The sequence below is a fragment of the Stigmatopora argus genome, chromosome 19 (assembly GCF_051989625.1).
Source record: "Stigmatopora argus isolate UIUO_Sarg chromosome 19, RoL_Sarg_1.0, whole genome shotgun sequence".
Classification (NCBI taxonomy): domain Eukaryota; kingdom Metazoa; phylum Chordata; class Actinopteri; order Syngnathiformes; family Syngnathidae; genus Stigmatopora; species Stigmatopora argus.
Genome location: NC_135405.1, coordinates 3,053,837 through 3,081,251, shown reverse-complemented (window position 1 = coordinate 3,081,251; position 27,415 = coordinate 3,053,837). Strand labels below are relative to the sequence as shown.

General features: G+C 38.8%; 1 protein-coding gene across 4 annotated transcripts; it reads left to right on the top strand.

Moving 5' to 3' along the window:
- Positions 1-698: 698 nt before the first annotated feature.
- lbr (lamin B receptor) lies at positions 699-25,521 on the top strand. 4 transcript variants are annotated; one of them, XM_077587880.1, is made up of 15 exons: positions 704-834; positions 5,941-6,027; positions 11,740-11,907; positions 12,836-13,036; positions 14,034-14,120; positions 16,472-16,631; positions 17,346-17,542; positions 18,649-18,703; positions 20,594-20,788; positions 20,859-20,962; positions 21,976-22,101; positions 23,048-23,216; positions 23,297-23,377; positions 23,484-23,606; positions 24,921-25,521. In XM_077587880.1, the coding sequence occupies exons 2-15, from the start codon at positions 5,992-5,994 to the stop codon at positions 25,079-25,081; spliced, it is 1,863 nt and encodes a 620-aa protein (XP_077444006.1). In that variant the 5' UTR covers positions 704-834; positions 5,941-5,991; the 3' UTR covers positions 25,082-25,521. The 4 variants fall into 4 exon arrangements, with proteins under 4 accessions (XP_077444007.1, XP_077444006.1, XP_077444008.1 ...); XM_077587882.1 differs by lacking the exon at positions 5,941-6,027 and adding an exon at positions 9,966-10,030 and having other exon boundaries at positions 711-834; XM_077587883.1 differs by having other exon boundaries at positions 714-834; positions 5,941-6,019.
- Positions 25,522-27,415: the final 1,894 nt, after the last annotated feature.

Sequence of the window (27,415 nt, the reverse complement as noted above, 5' to 3'; positions counted from 1 at the left end):
TCAACACAGGTGGACCGGCTTGGATTTGAACCCAGGACCCCAGGGCCGCCCATTCATAGATATTAATCATTACATTTAATCATTACTAAATCATTTATGTGTAGTAGACATGCACCTGCTTATGGCAGGTGTGATACTGGTGTGTGCCCATAGCAAGCAATGATGATGTTGCTCACACTGGTACTCAGTGTACTCAGGGAGGTTGTCTTTCTGCCCAGACAAACAAAAAATTAGAGGGAACATTGCCCAGAACCCCAGAGTTGTGAGGCCGACGCGCTAACCACTTGCTCCATATCCATATATATGTATGTGTGTGTGTATATATATATATATATATATATATATATATATATATATATATATATATATATATATATATATATATATATATATATATATATATATATATATACTATATATATAATATATATATATATATATATATATAATTTTGTTTTGAAATTATGGCTAGTTTCACTTTTGAAATATAATCGCATGCATGCAATAAATCAATTTCTTAATAGCAATCGTGTATACAGAGACATTCCTTCAATCTATTTGTGTCTACGCGCGCGCGTCCTGACCGAGTTAAAATCTTGAGGCAACCAATAAAATTTCGCTGAAAACTTTGAAATGAAGCGGAACTGACCAATCAGACGCCTTCGCGCCTTCTCGCTCGCCAGTGGCTTCTGTTGAGAGGGCGGGCAAAAGTCGCCTACGTCAAATGTCAGCGGACTTGTAATTTCTAAATATTGACATTGATTTTCTTAGGTCCTAACTTGCTGGATTTTTTTCAAATTTGTTTTGCCATAGTCGGATTTACAACAGTAAGAGGTTAGTGCAACCGTCTCTTGGGCTCCTCTGCGATGGAATTAATGAAAGCGTCCCGTTACTCCTCGTCGCGACTTTATTGGGCTTAGCTGCAGCTAGCTTTGAGCTAAGGTTAGCGCTGTGGTTTAGTGACTGACTACTTCCTAAAATTATGAATTCTTTTCGCCGATTTAAGAGGATATTAACAAAGCTGGAGCATCGTGTTTTCCTATCCGACGTAAATTTGTTTTATTTGATATATTTCACGTCACCGTTCATCATGGAAATCGTTCTTGTTAAAAGTTTAAAACGTTACGACTGAAAAACATCAACGGTCATGTTTGTGGTTTGGACATTAGACAATATCGTTTGACTCAAAATAAGGCGTTCACCATTAGATTTGAAAGCAATGGCTAAAAGCTGCCTATGTTTTTACTCCTATGGTTTCTTGAGGTGAATGTTTTCTTTCTGTTTTTGCCCCTCCAAGCCAGTAACGGGTGGGCTCTCGGTTGACTGCATGTCTGGTCTTTTTTTTTGTCAACACTATTTGAATGCATGACGTTTTCCCTCCCTTCTGACAGTCCTGTAGGACTACGTCGGTTTAAAGCTCAGGTTAAAGAAACAGCGAATGTGTGCTGTTTATTTAATATGCTACCGACGCTCCATAATCATAATATATAGGCGTATAGATAAGCATTAATATAATATGTAAACCATCAATTTTGCACTTGTTCGTCTAACAACGGAGTAATACAGAATACCATACAGCAGCGGTCGGGAACCTTTTTGGCACAGAGAGCCATAAACAATTCATATTTTAAAATGATATTGCTCCAGAGCCATACTCAGAATTTAAGAGTAAAAATGTGAAAATGAGATGTGATTTTTGGGGGGTCATTTTACCACTTTTAAAGTACGAAATGTTTTTTTTTTTTTTACAACGCTGTTATGCAGTTGCTAATCAATGAAAATATGCATGCAGAAAAGTCTAATGAAAAACAAAAAGATGATTGAAGTTAGAGGTAATGTCAGCGCCATAGTGCCGACGTGACGCTCCTATTGGTGCATTCGGGACTTGGCTCTGTCACCAGCGGTTTAATCAGTGGCAGTCGGTGCATTTTCTCGTAGCGCCTTCAACGTATCAATCCAACCCTCAAAAACTATTTTATGGCTATAAAACCTCTACTGCAGCTAGAGCTGCGACACATAAAAAATAATCAATAAATGAATGCACAAAATGGGGTAAAATCCACTTCCTAGCAGCATTTCATGATTAAATCCAAATACTGGAGCTTTTCACACATTAAAACCAGGCCAGGGGGCGATTTTCCCGGGAAAAGACAGCGATGAACGTCAATGGCGTACGGGCAAACATTGCCCGAAAATGGGGTAAAATCCAGCCAAAAACAGCATTTATTGATTAAATACAAAAACTGGCGCTTTTTAGACATCAGAACCGGGCCCGGAGTATCATTTCCCCGGGAAAAAGACAGCGATGAACGTCAATACGTCCATACGCGAAACGGCAAAAATTGCACTAAAATGGGGTGAAATCCACTTCTTAGCAGCATTTATTGATTAAATACAATTACTGGAGCTTTTGAGACATTACAACCGGGCCAGGGGGGTGATTTCCCCAGGAAAAGACAGCGCGTCAATGGCGAAATGGCAAAAATTAAACTGGGGTAAAGTCCACTTCCTAGCAGCATTTAGTGATTAAATACATACACTGGAGCTTTTCAGATATCAGAACCGGGCCCAAAATTGAAATATTATTTAGGAATATAGCCATATTTTACTCACCAAAAATCCTTTTTAACTGTACACAATATCCATCCTCCTTTCTTCCTTCCTTCTTTTATATCGCCATCGAAGCTAATGCTGAAAGTAGAGCCTGTCCTGTCGTATTTCCGCCATAGTCCGTTTTGAAAATGGCTTTAAATCAACACAACAATATTCTATTTGGTGGTGCAGCTAACTTAGCGCACTGAAAGTCCCGCACGCTCCATTTTCCCGGCTGTAACAGGCTTGCTAGCTTCGGAGTTGACCGCCCTTTCTTAATGATGTCCATTTTTTTTCTGGAAAAGTCCGTCTGGAAAATAGCTTTGTGAGCAAACAGAACAGTTTGCGATCTCGGCTGCCTCGGGTACTGCTTTGGCCCGCCTACTAGCCAATCATAGTTTGTGAAAGCAATGACATGTCCCAGCCAGCAAAATGCTAAGGCCTATGAAAAATCATTGTGGGGTTGCCCACTCGAAATGTGATTGGTTAAAAGCAACAGTCTAGTTTAATGCAGCAGAGCCCGCAAGAACTGATTGTGAAGGCTTTGAGGCAGATCTGATCTGGCAACAAATAATGGCTGAAATGTGATTGGTTAAATGCTTCAATATGAAAACACACATCTGGAAGCAGTGCAACCAGGGGGAAAAGCAATGAAAGGAAGCTAACAGACCATTTGGAATAATAAGTATTGATGGACAAAATATAATATGATTCAGATATTTCTTAGGCCAGCAGAGAAGGCCTTGAAGGCCCTGACGGCCCGCCACTGGGTTTAATTACATATTCTACCTTACAGGTTAGCAAAGAGCCACATATGGCTCCCGAGCCATAGGTTCCCCACCCCTGCCATACAGTAATGCCTTGAGTTACGAGTTTAATGCGTTCCGCAATTGAGCTCTTATGTCGATTTACTCATATCTCAATTCAACGTTTGCCATAGAAATGAACTAAATATAAATTCATTCGTTCCCACCCTCTGTAGAAAACACCAAAAAAAACAGGATATTACAATGGAAAACATTTTTATTGGTTCTAATTCACCATCTACTAACAGTAACAAATAACTCATGGTTTATGATGTTTAATGCTAAAATGAGACATTAGTCATGACAATGCGGAGTGCGCGGAGGGGTGGGGGGATAGAGAGAAAAGGCGCTCGTAACATAACATAAACATAAATTTAATTTTGATAAATGAACTTAGATTACGATACAGACACTTAAAAATAATTTTTAATCTTACCTTACACTAAACTTCATTCGAATTTTGTTTTAATTTTGTACTTTTCTTCTTCGGGCTGGGCTCTTTTTGCCTTGCTTCCACCTTCTCTTTTAGCCGGAGTTTTTAAAAGGAACCTATCCAGGATTGTTTGCTTTTGTCTCCACTTCAAAATATTACGAAAATGACACACACAAATGTCCTCACAATAGGATAACGCACGACCACTTGCCAACTTGTCCGGGTGCTCCTCTCGTATTGGCGAGCCAGCTCCCTCACGCGTAAACCACTTTCATGTTTTTCGATTATTTCGTGGTTAATATTGATTGTCATCATACGCCTTTTCTTTGCACTACCCTTCATTGCACCTGCTTGCTTTGGACCCATTGTTTTTCCCTTAATTCTGCACTGACAAACGCAAAAAAAAAAACGGAAAAAATGCAAATCTTTACACGAGGGAGATGGAGCGAGAAAGACTGCGCTAAAATCATAAGCAGCCTCTCGCGTCTTGGCCAGCTGCTGTCTCGTATGCTCGTATCTCAAAATTTGTTTCGAATTTTGCTCATATGTTTGGGCACTCATATGTCAAGGTATTACTGTAGAGTGGTACCTCGACATACGATCGTAATCCATTCCGAAACTGAGATCGTATAACGAGCTTTTTGTAACTCGAGCTGACGTTTCCCATTGAAATGAATTGAAAACAAATTACTTCGTTCCAACCCTCTGAAAAAACACCAAAAACAGGATATTGGATTGGAAAAAATGTTTTATTTCTTCTAATTCGCCATCTATTAACAAAGTAACACATAACTAGTGGTTTAATAGTAATAAAATGTGTTTAATCTAACTAAAATTGGGCGGATTTCGCCGACGGGAGACAGAGACGCATAGAAGGGGCGGGGGGGTTCGTTTTTTTTTTCCACGACAACGCACTCGTAAACGGAACAAACAAATTTAAATTAACTTGGTTTAATATATACCGACACACTCAAACATACGTTTAATGTAACTTTACACAAAACTGAATTCTAATTTTGTTTTAATCTTTTTTTTACCTTCGTTCTCTTCGGGTTAGTTGTTTGCCGCGCCTCCACCCTCATGTTCGCTATCGATGAGCTGTTTGCTGTTGTACCATTCCCTTAAAAATATTCCGAAAATGATGCACACAAAGGTCCTCACAATAGGATAACGCACGACCACTTGCCAATGAGAAGTAGTCTTGTATCAGCGATTGCTCCGCTGCTCATAAGAACATCAGGGGCACTGGCTCGCAACTCCCTCTTTGTAATGTCTCTGGTCACAACCGCTTTGAACGGCGCCTATGAGAGAGTTGTGACCAGAGATACTATTACAAAGAGGGAGTTGCGAGCCAGTGCCCCTGATGTTCTTATGAGCAGCAAACGAGAAGTAATATAATACACCTCGTATTAGATAATAATAACAGGAAATGCAACAGCTGAGCTTACCCACGTATTGATTGTAGGTAATGAAGTTTTATTCTGAGAAAGAGTGCCATTGCCTATCGGCGTTGTGTGCACGAGTATACTTCATTACCCAGAAAGCCCTCTTTTTGCGCGTTACCTGGTCGAAACTCGTCTGAGTAAATCGTTCGGTGCTCGTAGATATTGTTATACACGAAAGAGATGCGGCAAAAAAAGATATTGCACTACAATGTTAAACAGCCTCTCATGTCATGGCCACCTGGCTTGGTCGCATCTCGAAATTTTGATCGTATCGCGGGCGAATTATTCGATCGAAATTTTCGTCGTACCACGAGCATGTCGTAGGACGAGCATGTTGTATCACGAGGTACCACTGTATAGTGATTTTTTTTTCTGTGATTAACTCATCTAGTGTGTCTGATGCTTGTCTTGGGTAAATTATGAATTATTTTCAAATCTAAGGGTCAAAGGTTTAGTGACTGTCTTGGACTTTAGTCTTTTTAAAACCACCCAAATATTTCTTTTTATTAAGGTATTTAGGTATTTTAGATATTTACTCATATCATGTCTACACTGCACATTCTCTATGGCTGTCTTGTTGGGATGGTATTGTTAGAAAAAACATTTGTGCTTTTTTTCCTTCTTTTATACATTGCTGAGCAATGTTCCCTCTAATTTTTCATAGGTCTGGGCATACAGATTACCTCCCTGAGCACACTGAGGACCAGTGCTCGCTATGGGCACACACCAATATCACACCTGCCGTAAGCTGGTGCATGTCTACTACCCATAAGTGATCTAGTCATAATAAAATTTAATGATTAATATCTATGAATAAAACTAGAATATGCACAAATCTGACATACCGTATTTACTCGCATATAAGCCGCATCTGCCGGACAAAAAAATTGCATTTGTCGGACAAATAAAAAGACGACATGCACGAATCTGCAAGGTGGCAAGGACGAAATGCCATAACGCAATACAATGTGGCCGATACGGTCATTTATTTCAAAAGAGAGAAAAGATAAACTTATACAACGCTAATCAAAATGTATTTTGACGTCTGTGAATGAAATTCAAGGAATTTTGTTGTTGTTGTTGCATAAAACGTTAAAAAAGTCACTTGTGCCTGTCACTGCTCGCTCAGGGCACCGCCGTCTTACCTAGTTAAACGTGCTCTGATTGGCCAGACGCAAGTAGCCTCTCATGCTATTATTACACCCAGAGACGTGAACACTATACCGCTACAGACACACTTCCTGGTTGTGCTTAAGTTACTTCCTTTTTGAAAGGAAATGTTTGCACATTTGTGATTGTGAAATAAAACAAAATTATTATGTCTTGTTCAAAAGTGACAACTGTTGCAGTAGAACCATAAAAAAATCGAGATAGTTCAACATTAGAAGCAATTTGGCCGCCACAACATCTTAAACTTCTGGTAAGAAAATTTTAATTCCTGTCATTAAAAAGCATCAGGTTCTCATCAAGATAGACGTATTTCTTTTTTCTTGAGTGATTAGCGCGTCGGCCTCACAGTGGGGGACCTGGGTTCAAATTCGGGTCGGTCCACCTACGTGGTTTTCTCTAAACTCTTTTTTTCCGTAATTTCCGTTTCTTGTCGTTTATCAGTGACAGGCTGCCACTCTCTGAGTTGCGTTGTAAAATGGCACAGAAAAAAATTGTAATGTGACTTTTTTTTTTTACAATACAGTTTGTTATTTTGTGCGGTCTATGTTTGCTGTGCGCTGAGAACACGAGAGTAGTGCGCAATTGTACACGCGCGCAGCTTAGAGGGAACATTGTTGCTGAGTTACATCCCTAGTTCTGTAAGTAAACTTAGCTGTAGCACATAAAATGAGCTGTCATGGGTTTATCAGATTAACAATTGATTTTCAATCTATTTTAGAGGCATACCAGATGGAGCTACACTTTTTCAGTAAAGAGGCAATGTGACTGTTTTTAACTTCCCCGCCCCCAACACACACGTTCAAACAGCCTGGCTTTGGGGCCTTTGATGGGAAACTGTATCCCATATGGAGCAGCATACATGTTAATAGTAGGAGAAACTTTGACTGTTTCCTGTGGTTCTCAAATTTTTGGGGGATTTTACCTGACTGATTCAAGTTACCGTGGTGAGCCAACCCTCCAGTAAGTAGTTCTGTTTTAAAGGCTTTGTTTTTCTCTCCAAGCTGTTAATGGCTTAGCTACTATGTAGTCTTTTGATTTTGCGTCTTAGGTGTGTATATTGTTGAAGATTTCCCTACTTTGTGTAGAAAAAAAGAAAAATGCTAAATACCCATACAAATGATATAGTGCTTTAACTGGAAATATTGCTTGAAAAAAAACATACCATATCATTCGAGTATAACGCGCAAAATTTTGTACCAAAAAACTGAAGCAAGGTGCGAGTTATACACAAATCCCGGTGAACACCTGCGCTCCGCCGGTGAATAGCCCTCCGCAGATGTTATAATGGGAGACGTAAAACCTGCCTTTGTCTGCCAGATGGCGACAATCTACCTTCTTTTACAAAAGCCAGCCCTCTCCAAATAGCCTCGGCTAGTTTATAGGGTAAAAGGGGTTAAAAAAATAAATAAAATTGCTCCAAGGAAACGTTAGCGGTTGGACCTGCTCACACGAGTCCACCCAGGAAGCGTTATCTTCGCTCAAGAAGAATGGAATCAATTGTTTGGTGAATCTGATGATGATGAATCAGACTTTGAAAAATATTAAATATTATGACGATGAATTGGACTTTAAAATTTCAAATTGTAAATTCCTTTGAGAATTGTTTTCATTTTGGTAGTAGTTTGTTTTACCAGGTTTCTGTACCATATGTTGTGAATCGATGTTTTGTCATGGCGAAATGTGTTCAGCATTTGCCAGTTACCAGTACCTGTGCAATCCTTGGTGTGAGCTGAGAAAAACTGAAAAAAATACCAATTTTTAATAATTATCATGGCAACTATCTGTCAGGATTTTATTTCATACCATTACATAGTATCACATCTTTTTTTCAAATTTGAAACATCAAACTTCTGTGAAAAAGTAAATACATTACTTTCCTCATTCAATTATGAAAGTAACTGTTACCTTACTTTATAAGGAAAGAAAAGTATTTTTGTTGTTCTGTTGTGCAATAAAGATTAGACAACTCCCTCCTTACACTATGAAAAGTAAAGAATAAACCTTCAGAAATTTTGACAGGGATTTTTATCTTTATTAATTTGCATTCAAACCAAAAGTTGCTTTGCAATATGAAATATATGAAATAATCAACTTAAGACATCATCACCATTGGCAAGAAGACTTTTTTCAGCCTCACAAAAAGAAAGTGTACATTTACCTCACATATGGCCATTTCCCCCAAAAATAAAATAACAAAGTTGGCTGAATTTAACCCAAGTTAACAAGTTTTAGATTTTTGCAATGTTTTCAGAACATTTACATAAAATGGGGAAACACCTTAATATCAAGTAATAAAAATATTACAGGCTGTCCTCAAATGATGACAGTGAGTTAAGGACATTTTAAAAAAGGCTGCTCTTTGTTCACAGGTATTTACAAAGCATTTAAAATAAAAAGAAAGAAAACGGCAGGAAGAATTCACTTGGATCTTTTAGTGGGTCCCCTCGGTGTTGTCCTGCATCTCATAATCGCTTAATTTGGTGTTGATGTCCTTTTGCGTTCATCCTCTGTTAGCCTCTATTGCTTACATGCTAAAACGCATTTCCACATCATCCTCTTCTTTTCCTGAGTGTTGGTCTAGAACTAGCATTCATCTCACAACAGCGCCCCTGTTCTCTGTAGTGGTCGGATGGTGTAATTGCATTTGCAAATGATCAATTTTTTAATATTATCGTTGACAAAAAATATTTCACAACAATTATCGTTCTCGTTTTATCGTCCAGCTCTATTTACTACCATAGATGTAAAGAGTTGACTTCATAGCCCAATTGACCTTTGTTGCTAAAAATGTTTCCAAATCCAAACTGACATGTCAAAGTTTATCTTAATTTTCGCCCCTTTTGGATATTGTAAACACACTCCCTGCGTGAAATTCATCTCATGGTGTGTGAAAATTTTTATATGATAGTTTTTCATTGCAGGTGACTGTATTGAAATATAGTTTTTTCCTGGTTTCAATTTTACTCTGCAATTTGCTGGATGGACCTTGCCTAAATGACACATGGCTCTGCTTAAACCAAACAGAGACAGACATGTCAGCAGTTCTACACTTGTGTTGGTTTTCAACTGAACCTCTCTCGTCACTAATGATGCATATTGCTGACCTGGCCTGGGGACGCTTTATTCTACCAACTATTGTATACTATAGTGGGATTTTACTCCTGTAGATTAACAACACCATTCTTCTCGAACAGTGGCGAGCAAACTATTCCACAATGGGCCGCAGTGGGTGCGGGTTTTCGTTCCAACCTATAAGAGAAAACCTTTCCACCAATCTGGTATCTTAGTCGTGCAATCAGTGGATTGCAATCAAGTGATTCTTTTTTCAGTACACACCTCACTGGTCAAACAGCCTGTGTTGGATCGTTTGGAACAAAAACGTCCTGCGCTGCACCCACAGCAGCCCTCGAACACCGGTTTGCCCTCCGCTGTTCTAAAATTTTAGAATTTTTTTTTCTGTCTATATTAAATAAAAATACTTATCTTTGAAAAGTAAAATAATCATCTGTTTGTACATAGGGCGCCCCGGCGGGTGAGTGGTTCGCGTGTCGGCCTCACAGTGAGGGACCTGGGTTCAAATCCAGGTCGGTCCACCTGTGCGGAGTTTGCATGTTCTCTATGGGCTTGCATGGGTTTTCTCCGGGCACTCCGGTTTCCGCCCACATTCCAAAGACATGCATGGTAGGCTGATTGGACACTCTAAATTGCCCCTAGGTATGAGTGTGAGAGTTAATGGTTGTCCGTCTCCATGTGCCCTGCGATTGGCTGGGCACTGATTCAGGGTGTACCCCGCCTCCGGCCCGAAGTCAGCTGGGATAGGCTCCAGCACCCCCCGCGGGGCTTGTGAGGATAACGCGGTTCAGAAAATGAGATGAGATGTTTGTACATAGATAGTAACATTTAAGGTCCACCGTTTCACAATGCACACTGGGGCGGATACTGTGATCAATGTTCCCTCTAATTTTTCATATGCCTGGGCATACAGACAAAACCTCCCTGAGCACACAGAAGACCAGTGTGAGCAACATCATAAATGCTTGCTATGCGCACACGCACCAGTGTCACACCTGCCATGCAGGTGTATGTCTACTACCCATAAATGATCTAGTCATAATAAAATTTAATGATTTATATCAATGAATAAAACATCTTAATAAATGTCACTAGAATCTGCACAAATCTGACTTAAATGATACCTTATTTTTCACGTCTGTCCTTCTCACTTCTCATTCTCTTTAAATTACTTTTCTGCTGAATGTGTCATTTGAGATGGTCAAGCTAACATTTATATGCAATATTTTTCCATCGGAAAACCCGCTTACATCTTTAGCTTCGCTGCATGTTTTGCAGAAGAGACCTTTCTCACTGAATTTTACCACTTGTTCTTCTATTGGCACATACTCAGCCATTCCATCTTAACAGAACCGCATTTCTTTTTTACTTTGGCTTGTTTCGCCATGATAAAGGGTTGGCAGCAGCTCCACCGCACCTGCAAAACAGGCACCTATGCATAACGCGTAACTAACGCAGCCAATCAATGTCGTTAACATTTACTCATGCCGCGGAAGTAAACCGCATCATACATTGGTGTTAGTCATAGTTTTTTTCCGTAATGACTGTTTCTTGTCGTTTGTCAGTGACAGGCTGCCACTGAGTTGCGTTGCAAAATGGCATAGAATTTTTTTTAGAACCCTTGTTCAAACGCGAGTGTTTGGTGACGTCTTTTGTGGGAGTATTACCTTGTTTGCCTCGTGTAATTTGTGTTACATTTGGTCGCCTTCACGTAAGTCATGTGTTTGCCTCTTCGTCGGTGTGCGGTTTTCCCTGCTGATTTGTCACTTTTGTACAACCATTTTTGTCGTTAAAAACCTAAGTTGTCCACCAGCACCTCCCTCGCTTTTTCTACCTCCCACATCATGGGTTCTCTCCTCGCCATGCACCCGGGGCGTTTTAATGGTCAGTGTGTGTAGTAATTCTCCATGTATTTTGGTGTCACAGTTAATCTCACCTGGGGTGTAACAAACGTCTTGAAAATAATTAACGTGTCATTTGAGGTTTTGTTCAAAATCCAAAAACTTGTTGGTTTCTATATTATGTTTGATTAAATACAAAAATTCTAATCACAGAGCTATGCAATCTACCACTTCGAATTAAAATCAATCAGACCTAATTTTAACTTTACTGTTTGTAAAACAGCTTTCTACAATATATGTTTAAACATATGTTTAAATGTTTCATTTGGTCACCTTCCTGTCTATCCCCCCCTTTTGTTTTTCATATTTTTCTTACGAAGACAATGACAACTGTAAAGTACCATAAAGGTGACATGGTCATGGGACGTTGGCCGGGCAGCAACCTGTACTATGAAGTTAAGGTTCTTGGCTTTGAAGCCAAAAGTCAACTGTACACGGTCATCTACAAAGATGGAACTGAGCTTGAGCTGAAGGAGCAGGACATGAAGGTAGGATAGCATCTTTGTGTATATTTAGAGAGCCAACCCCTCTTTCTTTTCACAGGCGGCTTTTGTGATATGAAAAATTATTTCCCATCATCAATGTGTGACAAATTTACAACACTTTTAAAAGCATCCCTACACATGTGATCCGTGTGACGCCTGGCATGTTCAGTTCAGCTCTTCCAAAAAACTTGTCGCTGCCTGTTGCGGTTGGGGCTGGGTTGTGGGGCAGAACTCGCTCGCAGCCGGAATGGGCCGACCCCGCGGGTATGGGCTGCCGTATCAGTAAATTAAACTTCCACTTCAAAACGGGGGAGAAATTTTACGAACTTTACGACTTAGTGGAAAAAAAAACATCCTGAAACTGTTTACGAGTCATGCGATCGCTCACTTTGACAACGTTTGTCTTGTGCATTTTAAAAACATTATTAAAAGTCGTCAAAGGCAATTTCTTTAGATATTTTTTTCTCAAAACGTCTGTCAACAAGCACTGCAGAAGGGCAGTTTAAATCCAAACAGGTAAGATCCAGTAGCAACTAATATAATGGGTGAAAAATTATTATTTTTAAATTCGGATAGATTTTTGTATGCTTGTGATTCATTTTAAGACATTATTAAATCATTTTCTTTTTCTTTCATTTTTGTTTTCCTCACATCTTTCATACAAAATTGGGACACTTGGACCAATTTTAAAGGGTTTAGTTGGTAGTTGTGTGAGGACCGTGGAACGAATGAGAGAATTTACATATAAAGTACTGCTCTACTTACAAAACTTTCAAGTTACGAAAAAAGCTCTATAACCAATTAATTCCGTAAGTAGAGGTATGACTGTATATCAGTAGTGAATGATATGAAAATAAATTATAGATTATTTTCATCCAACTCTAATTTCCTTCCATCATCCATTCATTTTGTTTTAATTTTTCCCCCCCAGAATTCTCAGGATTTCCAGCCAAGGTCTCGTTCTCGTTCCCGATCACCTGGCCGCCGTCGCAGCCGCTCTCGTTCCCCGGCGAGGACGATGCGTCGTTCTTCTTCACGTACAGCAGCGGCAGCCATAAAAGAGAATGATTCCTTGCCAGCACGCAAAGATTTAAAGTTGAAGGAAGTGGTTGAAGTCAGACTCACCCCTATGGTAAGAAATATAACAATTGAAAACCGCTTTAATAATGCCCCAGAACAATAATCATGTTTGGCATTGGTTTTGTTGTATTTTTACTGCAGCATACGGATTTCGGGATACCCTGATCAGGGTTTTTGGACCGTGAGTCCAAGAAATTTGATTTGGAACCAATAACTATACCAAGTCCCGATCTGATACTTTTGATACGTCCACTAAAGTCTGAGTGATTTAAAACTTAGTTTTTGACTGTAAAAATAAATAAAATGTATGTGTAGAAAGGTGCCCTGCGAATGCCCATACTTAGCTGGGATTGGCTCCAGGACCCACCACAGCACTTGTGAGGAACTGCGGTTCAGAAAATGAATGTGTAGAAAGAGATTTTTCTTGTATACTTTAAGCTACTCCTTGTTCACATCCGTTACATATTTATCATGAAAGTGTTTTTTCTCTCGTTTTCAACAAATCCATTTGTAATATAAGTGTTGATTCATCCAGCCAAAAAAAATTCATCTAAAACTTTTTGCCTGCGATACAAAAGTGCACATGTTAAAATACCCTCGTATATTTATCATATAGCAGGATACAACGTACAATTCCGAATGAGTCATCAACCACATGATTGGGACCAATTTCCAATCACGTGATCGGATTGGGACATTAATAATATGGAAAGTTGTTACTATTTTGTCAATACAGAGAATTACTTTTCTAGCACGTATATCTATCTCAGGGGTGTCCAAACTATTCCATAAAAGGGCTGCTGTGAGTGCAGGTTTTTGTTCCAACTGATCCAGCTCAGACGGTTTAACCAGTGAGGTTTCTTTTGAAACCAGCAGCACCTGACAGCAAAGAACTGATTGCACTTTTAAGACACCAGATTGGTGAAAATGTATCCACTTATTCAATTGGAATGAAAACCTGCACCTGATTTTGCAGTTGTGATTTGAATCAGTTATGATTGTTTTTTTTCTTTATCCATCTCCAATACTTTCCCTCTATTCTTTGACAGCAGAAATCCGCAATGGCTGTTGAAAACAATAGCAACAATTCGCATGAAAAGAAAGAAGAAAATAATACTTCAAACAAAGTCAATGGGGTGAGTCTCACAAAAGTAAAGTTAGTTCTTCTGACTGTTTAAATGATTATCTTGTGCTTTGTTATTTGGTAGAAATTCTCTTCTTCAATAAATACAGTACACTATAATGACCAACAGGTTTTAGGCATTTCGTGGGGCATTAGCATTGGTGTTGGCATTAGGTGTTTTTTTTTTACATTTTATTTTGTTTTCAAGATACATCAGTGGGATCTTTCATAATATCACTCTAAAACATAAGAATGTTTAAATAGCTCATCTCATTTTCTGAACCGCTTAATCCCCACTAGGGTCGTGGGGGGTGCTTGAGCCTGTCCCAGCTGACTTTGGGCCAGAGGCAGGGGCGACACCCTGAATTGGTGGCCAGCCAATCGCAGGGCACAAGGAGACAAACAACCATTCACACCCACACTCATACCTAGGCGAAACTGAGAGTGTCCAATCAGCATGCATGTCTTTGGAATGTGGGAGGAAACCGGAGTAACCGAAGAAAACCTACGCAGGCCTGGGGAGAACATGGAAACTCCACACAGGTGGACCGACCTAGATTTGAACCCGTCTCCCACTGTGAGGCCGACGCGCTAACCACTCGCCACCCTTGTTTAAATATCGGCACCGCTAATTGGCCCGACCGATAATCTGTCAGTCTATACTTCTAAGTACAGTAATAACTCAATTATCGCGGTCAATGGAGGGTCGAACCCCCCCTGTGAAAAGTTAAAATCCGCAAAGTAGGGTCACCCATATTAAAGGGAAAAGACAAAAAATACTTTTTTTTATTCTTCAGTGCTGAGTCCTAGTAGCAAGAGTTGCTTCCGCTTGCGAGTTTCAGCGTGGATTTTCACATTTTTATTAACTTAAAAAATGTTTAAAATGAAATAATTAATTGCAGCAAAAAATTTCAAAGAGGTGAATTCGTGATAATCAAGGAAATATTTTTTCCTTTAGTGCTGAGTCCTAGTAGCAAGCGGAAGATAGGGGAGTTGCTTCCGCTTGCGAGTTTCAGCGTGGATTTTCACATTTTTATGAACTTAAAAAAATATTTAAAAAAATAAAAAATAAGCTGCCTCGTGGTGTTGAGGTTCACACGCTTGAGTTCGTTGTGGGCAGACGCGGGCTCGATTCCCGCAGGCGGCGGTTTGATTGGGACTGCGGATGGCCCATTTGTCTCTCTGTCTGCCCTATGACTGACTGGCGACCAGTCTAGGGTGTAGTCTGCCTTTCGCTTGAAGACAGCTGGGTTAGGCTCCAGCAACCCCCGAAACCCTTTCGAGGATGGGCGGTATGGAAGATGAATGAATAAATTAAAAAAATAAAACGAAATTCCCCAGAAAAAAATCTGCAATGTAGTGAAGCAGCGATAACCAAAGCGCGAAGTAGCGAGGTGGACAAAAATTTATCCAACCCATAATGCACATGCACTGGACATAAAAAGTAAAATCTAGATATGATCTTATTTGAATTTAAACAAACATGACTATTTATTTTACATTTAACTTTAAACAATGCTAGAATGTCTTTATTTTGTGGTCAAAACGTTTCTATAAATTCTTTGCAATGAGGGTAGTCATATCGACAATGTTATCATCACGTGCACTTGATGGTTCTCTGTGTGAATGGGCTTAGATCTAAGGCAGAGCTAATGGAATGTCATGATGCAAGCAAGTTAGGGGCCCATGGTTCACCAATAGATGTCTGCAAATTACCATTTACTATTTGTTGATTATTTTCTGTTTTGCAGTAAGAAAACAACCATTACTGGATGAATTACTAACTTCCTTATGATATTCACCCTAATAATGTGCTTTTGATTTTTCAGTATCTCAAAAATACCACGTGCGATGATTTTTCTTAAGATTTTCCCTTTAAAGTAACAAATTTGTACTCCCTATTAAAACTATGGATATGGAGATGAAAATTGTGAATCATGGGGCGGCTTATACGCTAGAAATTGTAAAATTCAATGATTTTAAGGGTGCGGTTTATATGTGGGGCGGCTTATACGTGAGAAAATACGGTATATGGGTCTACCATTCGCTCTATCAAGAAGGAAGAGGCTAACATTGGGAAGACGTCGCCCATCACTTTTAGTAAGACCGTAAAGAGGGTTAGGGTCAGCTCATAAATCGTCTGCGTGGAAGCTACTTTTGGGCATATGGATAGCCGACAGCCGAAGAAGAACATAGCCTTAACAAATATCATCACACCCAAGCACAGTACAATCTTTATTTTATTTAATATTAGTTTGTTACAGGCGATTCTATGGGTTCGCTGTGGCAACCTCTCCAAAATACGATAATACAGCCATTTCAATCTCGTCCTCCTGTTTTTCAATTTTTATTTATCTTCTTAAGTCCAAAGCAAAGATGGAGCCCGAGAGGAATCAAACTCGTTACAATCTGCGCCGCAGAAAGACTGAAGATGACGGCAAACATCAACAGGTGGATGATACAAAAGTGGTTTCAACTTCTGCAGTAACAGTCTCAACTCCACTTGATTTTGGGGGCAAGCTTGGTAGGTCCCTTGGTCCATTGATGTTTACATTAATTTTAATTTGTTTAAAAGTTCACTATTCATATTTAATTCCTTCCGGGGCAAATTAAAGTCACAATTTTATACACTACATGTAGAATACAGTATTTGTGTTACACACATGGATGCATGCATATAACATTTGTGGTGGGTTCACCTGAATAGTGTTGAATCTTTTGAGCACCCACGCTTTTAGTCGCTGACATACTCAACAGCATATCAAGAATGGTCACTTTACCTCACCAACAATTTTTTGTCGCATCCATCCTCAGTGGCTCCAAAGCTTACTTTACGGCATCTATATAGTACATGACTTAAAGTTAACCTTTTTCTGATAAATTAAACATTTTTATTGGTATTGCAATTAATTATTCTCCCCTGTGTTAGCCAACTGTTAGTTCAAGATTTTTAAGTGAGTGTACAGGATTGTGTGGGACAAAGATATATAGTTAAAATCGTGTCGTGAAATGCTTTAGCCAATGTGACTAAACAATATAGAAACGTACAAGCCACAATTTAGGGTAGTCACAATAACATTTCATATTTTAATAAATGAACTACCTGCTGCCTTTTTTCACAATTTTCCCATTTTTTTGGTTGTATTGTAGTGAACAGAAATGTTGGTGTAATTCATGAAAGTTTTTAGGTGTAACATCTGTAATCTGTGTTTTATTGGTATTGTATGTTCTCTTGCAGGAGCGTACTTCTGGCTACTCTTCTTGCCATGCTGGGTTTTTTTTGTGATTCTTCAAGTGAATTTGGAAGACCCAAGTTTGGTCAACTTTCCACCTCCTATACCCACACTTGAGGATTTATGGGATTTTCGGGCCCTTGGCTTCGTCATTCTGTGGATTTTATTTCAGGTCCTCCTCTACATTCTTCCTGTGGGAAAGGTGAGCAACCAGCAGTGAGCAGTAGACCACAAAATCTGTTAATTTATCAGAAAAAAGGAAAAAAATCTATGAAATATTTAATTTCTTTAATATATCAACAACCTTAGGAACGCGTTAACTTCTGAAGTCAAATTTGTCACACATAAATATATACAGATTATATATATATATGCACGTGTTTATATGTACATATACAGTCGTACTTCTACTTTTTCGTAACTTGAAAATTTCGTAAGTAGAGCAGTACTTTATATGTAAATTCTCTAATTCGTTCCACGGTCCTCACACAACTACTAACTAAAGCCTTTAAAATCCGTCAGTGTCCCAATTTTGTATGAAAGATGTGAGGAAACACACAACATTGAGAGAAAATTATAACAAATTGATTTACTAATGTCTTAAAATGAATAACAAGCATACAAAATCTAAAATTATACTTTGTTCACTTTTTATGCTTATTTTCATTATGCTGAACTGTTTCAATAGTTTGCAAAAAAACACAATATTTCAATTAATGTAAAAACATAACAGTTTGACTTAAATTGCCATACGTTCTTTTTTTTTACATTTTATATTGATTTTGCACAAATCGCATTCACTCCGGAAAACTTCAGAAATGGGACAAGGGTACTCCTGAAATGGGGTTGACAGGGGTTGTTGGCTCTGCTGTATTTTTAGGCTTTACACTTGAATAAAAATAATAATAATATGTTAACTTAACAGGTGCTTATTTTGTCTGTTGTTCCCTTTTTGTACCATTACCCGTAATCCCTCGACTTTCGCGGTTGATGTAGACCAGACATGGCTACAATAATCTAAAAACCGCGAAATAGGATCACCCCTATATTGTCCCTCAACACTGCAACTTGTACTCCAATGTGAAATTTTTTCTCCTTTCATTGTTCTTTCTTTGGAAAATTTGACTTAAACTCAGGTGCGATTTATAAGATGCAAAATACGGTATATTACTGCATTTAGAAACACCATTTAACAGGCGTTTGAGATGTATTTAGCTCTGGTTAAATACTAGCTGTACCTTAATTGAACATTCTTAACTCTCCCCGTGAAGTGTTGATTATCTCTCTCTTTTTCCTTTATCTTTGTAGCTGAGTGAAGGTATGCCACTGAGGTCTGGTGAAATGCTGAAATACAGAACCAATGGTAAGCTTCTTGGGATTTTGACATATACTACCATTGATCTCTTACCTTAGGAACAGTTAAATGTTCTTCAGTATCACTGTTACAGAGCTGCCAACTAGTCCGGAATTTCAGGAGTTTACCCGGAAATGCAATGTAAACTCCGGGACTCCGGACAACTTCCCTAAACTCCGGAAATCCCAAAAAATTGTCACTTAATTTTTTTTGGAAGCAACCATTTCAGAAAAGTACCAAATTTCCAATTCAAATGACTCGAAATTCACACCATCGCTTTGGCTTCCGCCATCTTGGTTCAACTGCACTGTAATGCGGAAGAATTCGGTAACAAGAGTGCATTGTGAATCATCCGAGTTACAAGTTCTGACGAATGATTCGTCTTTTGCAACTTCAGCACATATCGATTTTGCGTGAATCGCATTCACTCCGGATAAACTCCGGAAATGCGACAAGGGTACTCCTGAAATGGGGTCGAAGTAGGTTGGCGGCGCTGCTGTTATTTACAATTTTTATGTACACCGTGAATGCCGACTTTCTATACAACCTGCAACATTAAAGTTGCACTAACACCTCGGGGTACTTCATTAAATTCTCTAGATTTAGACTTAACTGAGCCAGAACCAATATTCCTTTTCTTTGTATAAAGTGCAAATAACAGTTTTAATCCCATTTCGCTGTTGGCATTATAGCCAGAGTTGCTACAGAGCAACCTCACGGACAGGTGGTTTGTTTGCACACTGCGTCCTTTTCCGTTTAGTTGCAATAATATGGCGGCCATTCTTTTATGTAGTTTTTTTCCCCCAAGAAAATCACTCGTTTAATCAGAAAATGGTTCAGACATGTGTAGGAAATTGGTACAACATGAACACTGTTGGGATTAGCCTTTTTTCTGTCCGACAAATGAATGAATTGAGTTACCAGCCAATACATAGCCTATTCCAATCATTTTACTGAAGCCTGCTCTGGGCAAGTGACAAATGTCATGGTGCCAATGAACTGTGTTGTTTTGTGGACTAAACTGCAGTAAACTATAAGGCTGGTAGACGGTTGGCATGCGGTCTAGCTGCCGTAGTTAACAATGACATGGAAACCTAAACAACAAATCTTTAGCAAGTTCTCCTTCCTCCTGTTTTTAAGAACGCTGATCCACATCGTTACATTTTTTTTGTATAGTTGCAATAGTTATTGATCTGTAAATGTGTTGATTTTTAGTTTTAGAACATTCTTGGACAAAATTTTATAATTTAATTACAGTGGTACCTCGAGATATTTATTTGTTCTAATTCGCCATCTATTAACAAAGTAACAAATAACTAGTGGTTTAATAGTACAGTGGTACCTCGAGATACGACCTTAATGCGTTCCAAGACTGAGTTCGTAGGTCGATTTTCTCGTAACTCAAACGAACGTTTCCCATAGAAATGAATTAAAAACAAATTGATTTGTTCCAACCCTCTGAAAAAACACCCAAAACAGGATATTGGATTGGAAAAACATTTTTATTTGTTCTAATTCGCCATCTCTTAACAAAGTAACATAGCCTCTCGCGTCCACTGTATCAAAATGTTTCTCGTATCTCAAGATAAATATTTGCTCAGAATTTTACTCATATATCAAATTGCTCGTATGTCGGGGCACTCGTATGTCGAGGTATTACTGTAGTGTGTAAAAATCTGTGATAGTGTGCCCACTATAGTGCTAACACCAGTTTCTGTCTACCTACAGTGTATATTAATGGCCCTTTTAATATAGGTATTCCATGGCACTGACAGCTAAGCTGTGGAGCAAAGCTCATATGACATCACAATGTTTTTTTGTATTATATGGATGATTTGTGTTGGTTTATGTCCAATTTTGTTATGTGTATGTAATTAGTGCTTTTATATTTCCCATAAGGTTTTTTTGCCATTGTGATGAGTGCCGCAGTGGTCGTGGCAGCTATCCATCTGGGAGCTGACCTCACCTACATCCATAGCCATTTTTTGCAACTTGCTGTGGCTACTTTCCTCATCTCCATCCTGCTCAGCATCTACCTATACATCCGCTCCTGCTACGCTCCGCCAGAGCAGCAGGCACTAGGGGGAAGTTCTGGTAAGGCGGAAAAAAAAGTTGATACCTGTCTTGTAAGCCGTGTTGATTCATTTTATGAATTATTTTCCAGGCAACGTGATTTATGACTTCTTCAAGGGACATGAACTCAATCCCCGCATTAAAAATTTCGATTTGAAATTCTTCTGTGAAATGCGCCCAGGACTAATAGGCTGGGTGAGTAGATAAGGAAGTCAATTTGGGTTGCCTCGATTATCAACTAATTGACAAATTTGATTATCAAATTAGTTTTACTGCTATTTTAATATGTATTGTCTTTTATATTGCTCTCTGCCCTTTAAGGCACTGGGATGTGTAGATGCTGGACAGGGTAGGTAGGGAGCAGTTGATGATCTTTTGGGCTGTTTAAACAGGCACCTAAGTCATTTTCCAATATTTCGAGCTGCTTCAAAACTGCTTTAAAAAAAGTTCATAAAAATTTCAAAATCCATGCTGAATCTCGCAAGCAGAAGACAGGAGACGAAAAATGGCAGATTATAGGGCAGCGCTTCTTCTTCGGCACCAAAATGGTGCATTGAATAAAGCAAACAGCCATGACGTGACGGAGGTCGTGCCTTTTCTTCGTATTCCATTTCGCATCGCGCACAGAAAGACTACCCCGAGCCAGTGTATCAACCAACACCTCTTAAATGACTTGCGTCATCTAATGCATCATAAATGAATCTACCGTGCGTTACATCAAGAAGAAAAGCAAACATTCGGTAACCACGATGAATAAAATCATCGTTAAGATGGAGAATGCCCTACCGGGAGAAGATGATTCCTCTGGATACCAACTCAAGGACGAGTTCCCTCATGAATTTCAAGAGAATGGTTGGTGATATTTTGGGACTTATACTGGCCTTTTTTGGAAGAGGATGCCTTCACGGACATTCTTATTCAAAGATGAGCTGAACGTGTCGATCATCATCATGTGTAGGGATGCTGCTGGCTAGTTTCATAGTAAAGCCAGCATTAATCTACAAGTTTGACCGTCCTCATGCTTTAAAAAACAAGAAAAAAGCCTTGCTGCCTGTCTACTGGATGAGCAACCGTAAAGAAAAAAAATAATTTTTGATATTTGCAAATGGCAACCAAGATGATGAGAAATAATTTAAAACATAAGATTGAGCTTGTGCATGCAAACTAGTGTATATTTTTGTCTTAATATTCATGGGTGTGTTTTTCAGTGCTTAATCAACTTTGCATTCGCACTGGCAGAGATGAAGCAGCAGAAGTTGGCCTATCCCTCTGAAGCCATGATCCTCGTGAATATTTTCCAACTCCTCTATGTAGTAGATGGCCTCTGGAATGAGGTACACAGATGACTCCGATTTATCTTGCACAGTAATACCTTGAGATACGATATGAGATGAGACTAAATTAAATCTTATTGTCCAATAACCGAGGCAAATATGTTAATGTATTCCACCGCAGCTTTTGAGGCTGAACTTCCTGCTTCTCCATGCCTCAAAACGAAGAGTCCGTTTTTTTTAAATCATAGAAACAGCCACGACTAATTTTGAAGGTCTCAGCTGGTGTCGAAGAGTCCCCTTTTTCAGATGATTGCTTTGCTTTCAAGTCCATGAAGATTCCGCTTGCTTTTTTTTACTGATTATCGACTCGGTCACGCTATCTCTGTTTATCTTTTATTCATATTAAAAGAAGGCTCTCCATCTCGTTATGAATGTCACTGCGCAGCTAGGAAATTATGGTTAGTCCTTTGGAAGGCTTGATACCCTTTATAGCTTCCTTCTGGTTGGGAATGGTACAGATTGTTGAGGTAGTCCTCTCATATTGGGGAGTCAGCGCTGTCACGCGTACACCACTAATGTTTTCTCCAATATTTCGTGCTTAATCTCAATTGGCATCATACGCTTTTTCTTCTCACTACCCTTCATTGCACTGGCTTGCTTTGGACCGTAAAAAATGCAACCTATACGCCCAGTGCTCGTAGATATCTTTATGTGAGGGAGATTTGGCGAGAAAGACAGTGCGCTGTTATCATAAGCAGCCTCTCGCGTACTCAGCCACCTGGCTGTCTCGTATGCTCGTATCTCAAGGTAAATATTTGGTCGGAATGTTCCTCGTATCTCAAAATTTCAAATGTTGGGGCACTCGTATGTCAAAGTATTACTGTATTTGATTTCCCCATACTTTTGGAAAAAAATGAACAGGCTTGATAAGATTGAATTGAAGTTAATTTTTAAGAATAAATAAATAAAAATAAATCAACCTCAAACTCAAAACCACACTTTTCAGGAGGCCATCTTGACCACGATGGATTTGATGCATGATGGCTTTGGCTTTATGTTGGCTTTTGGAGATCTGGTATGGGTGCCTTTTACCTATACCTTGCAGGCCTTTTATCTGGTCAGTCATCGAAATGCGCTGAGCCTTCCAGCGGTTGCTGCCATCGTCTTGCTCAAACGTGAGAATAAACGTGATTTCGGAGATTCATTATTGCGGAATGCTATGAAACATTTTCTACACGTAATATCTCTATTTCAGTTATTGGCTACTACATCTTCAGGAAATCCAACTCTGAGAAAAACGCCTTCAGGAGAAACCCATCAGACCCCAAATTGGCCTGTAGGTTTTGTGTTCCTAGTATAACTAACATTGACAGCTTCTGATGCCATATTTTATGAAAACATTACAAATTACCAGAACTTTTTTTATTTGTATTTTTCTCCAGACCTTAAGACCATTCCCACAGCAACAGGGAAGAGTTTATTGGTGTCTGGTTGGTGGGGCATTGTTCGACACCCCAACTACTTAGGAGACCTCATCATGGCTCTAGCCTGGTCAATACCCTGTGGTAAGTCAGTGTTTTCAATGTAAATAGCTCAATGGAGGTCATGCCATGACATCAGGCCAGTCCTGAACACCAGTGTTTTGCTTCGCACACCATTTTTTTTGGTCGATTTGTATTTCGAGCATTATCTTGTTGGAACGCCCAACCTTTCTTCAGGTTTAAATACATTGGACTGAGGGCTTCAAATCCTTCTGAAGGAATATTTTGAAATACTTGTGTGTTTCCTTTTTCGATTTGTAATAAGAAGCCCAAGCTGAATACAGTAATCCCTCGAATTTTGCGGATAATGTAGAGCAGACATGACTGCAATAATTGAAATCCGTGAAGTAGAATCACCCCTATTATTACTACCATACTACGTGTTTTCCCGCCTATATAAAAATACAAGTACACTAGTACAATTATCAAAAAGTGTATATTTTAAGTACACTTATAACCATATGAAAAGACTATAATATCTAAAAATAACATACCACATTTACACGCATATAAGCCGTCTATGGACGCAACAACAAACAATCAGACACATACAGTAGAGATAAATACATAATCAATAAATAAGTAGTCTAAGTGAGCTCAGCAGAGCGGAGCAGGCTTGTTCCGTCAGAAGTCCAGGATGGGTGTCCAGGATGGTGCCACAGTTTTGGAGATGTTCGTCGCCTAGTTGCACCGCTCGCTGAGTCTGTGGGCGCAACAACAAACAGTCAAACACGAATCAATATATAGTAATGATAAATAATCACTAGATAGTAATGATAAATAATCACTAGATAGTAATGATAAATAATCACTAGATAGTAATGATAAATAATCACTAGATAGTAATGATAAATAATCACTAGATAGTAATGATAAATAATCACTAGATAGTAATGATAAATAAATAATCACGAAATAGTAATAGATAAATTAGTGGTCAAAATAATAAACAAGTAGTTTAAGTAGTAATAAGTCTTGATTAGATCCTAGGTGCAGAACTCAAGTGGAGTATGGTGACAGCTCTTGGGAAGAAACTGTCCTTGAGTCTGTTTTGTCTTGGCAGTTGTAGCTCTGTAGCGCCCTCCAGAGGGCAGCAGGTTGAAGTGGTGGAAGCCGGGATGCGTATTGTCTTTTATAATGCTCTCTGCCCTTTAAGGCACTGGGATGTGTAGATGCTGGACAGGGTAGGTAGGGGGCAGTTGATGATCTTTTGGGCTGTGTTGATCACCCTTTGTAGGTTGGTGTTCAGTTGCTCCTTCCTGAGTACTCTCAGGAAATGTAGTTACTTAATTTTACCCCATCTCCCCCCCCCCCCTCCTTCTTCATCAACATGTGTAGGCTTCAGCCACCTGCTGCCGTGGTACTACATGATCTACTTCATCATCCTTCTTGTCCACCGGGACTCTCGAGACATGAGCAATTGCAGGAGGAAGTACGGCTCAGCGTGGGATGAATACTGTCGAACTGTTCGCTACCGAATCATCCCACGTGTCTACTGACGGGACTGGCACTGAACACTCGTGAGCTGAAACCCTTTTTGACACAGTATTAATCCCACAAATCTCACAACTTTAATAATTTCACACTGTCATAATTTGGGTTACCATTTCAGAATGAATTTAAATGTCTAGGTTGGGAATTTTTGGCAAATCGGTGCATTTCAAGAATTTGTTTGCATCATGAACAAATTTGGAACAGAACAATTAATGCCAGGAGGAGAGTGTAAGGATGTATTTTATTGTATATATGCTTTTTTTATACTTCCGGTAAAACAAAACCACTTTTGTTGTTCTATTTTTTCCCTCCAATTAGGATATTTTTTAATGAATGTATAATCCCTTGTTTTAAATGATGGGATATCAAGTTGAAACTAGAAATTTACATAAACCATGTAAAAAGACACATTCACTCTTTTTTTAAATTGACATGAAATCATATCAACCCTAACCCCCTCCCTGTTCTAGTTTAATTACAATTTTTAAAAATTTATTCTATTTGTTAAATGCCAGAATGACAACCTTCAAATACAATGATACCTCTACTTACAAATGCTTCTAAATATGATTTTTTTAAAATTAATTATTGTTCCAAAAATACAATAATTTGTCCAAATGGGAAATTACCATAAACTTCACTCTCTGTAGCTAGCATGCTTGGAAGATCTACTTGTTACACTCCTTTCAACAACACCCATGCTACATATCGTGTGCGGTCGATTGGTCGCCGGTCTTTTGGTTGCCGTCTTTTGGTCGTCGGTCTTTTGGTCGCCCTGACCGCGACAACGGGCGACCAAAAGACCGGCGACCAAAAGACCGACGACCAAAAGACCGGCGACAAAACAAGGTAAAACAACACGGTCTACGCATCAATAAAAGCCAACAATGGCCATGAGCAGTTTCACTGAGCCGACGTGTGAGTGTATAAGAGTTTGTATGTACATGCGTTGTCCCTTTAAGAAGCTACGTCAGTCAGGGTCTTAACAAGTTCTCCAACAAAAAACAATAAAAGTCCGGGAAATTTGGAGCTTTTCTTTAGCCTAATAATTACTAGGGCATTACGTATGACTAAATAGTAATTTGCAGTTTGTATTTAGGGAATTTGAGCAACAATTTAAATCGTAATTATCACTTACCTTCCGGGCGACCAAAAGACCGGCGACCAATTGACCGTGACATATAGCCTCATGCACAACTCTTTACAGTCAGGGTACACCGCGCTCCCATTAGCCCTCGCACTAAGTAACGAACGCACCATGAGAAGCATCAAGTAAGTGATGATAGAGAGATTTAAGGTAGACCACTCCCTTCAGCGATTCCTTGTTTGAGCTGAGGTGCGTTCGGTTTTGGTTTTGTTTGGTTCAGTGTTATTTTAATGGCTTACTAAATAGTTTCTTATATTTTTGCTGTTTTGCATACATATTTCAAAGAAAATAGCCATACAGTCATACCTCTACTTACAAATGCCTCTAGGTGCGAAAGCTTCAGGTTACAGATTTTTTTATATGCAAATGAGTGACTCGAGATACAAAAAAGATCCAAGTTACGAAAAAAGTCTTGGAACCAATTAATTTCATGAGTAGAGGTATGACTACTTTTATAATTTTAGAGCGTAGAATTAAAGATTGTGGAACAAATTATGCTAATTCAATGCAAAACATACCTCTACTTGTGAAAAATCCAGGTTTATGAAAAAGACTTCTGGAAACAATTAGTTTCGTAAGTAGAGGTACCACTGTACAAATTTAAGTAACATTCTTCAATATTAGCATTATCATTTCGGGTTTAAATCACTGATTTCATGACAATACCATATAAATATTTGTTAATATTACAAAGTCTGCAATTGTTTGATTCAACAGCCTTTAATTAATTAAATGTACAAAGAAATTGACTTTTTCCTTTAGTCATCATGAAGGAATTAGCTATAGTATTTGTGGTCGCAGACAGCTTGGACATTAAGAGTAACTTAGTATTTATCCCTTCTTGCTGATGTAGTACATGGCGTATACAGATGATTGGACAATATTAATTCAAATGTAGGCATGCAGCCCAAATTTTGTTCTCAGCAAGTACCATAAAGGATGTCTTATTTGTTGGTTTTGTAAACTTCTGGTTTCAACTGTAAATAAGTTGTATACTACATCTACAACTTTTCTCAGGACCTGTAAGTATTGCAGAAATGTGCTTTAGAGAATTTTTTTATGTACAATCCTAAATTTTGTATAGAAGCCTAGCATTTGACTTTCATTGTATTTTTAATTCCTTACATTACGGATTTTATTTGATGTGATTTAGTTTCATTTCTTATGCTTTTTCTTTTTGAGCTTTTTATCT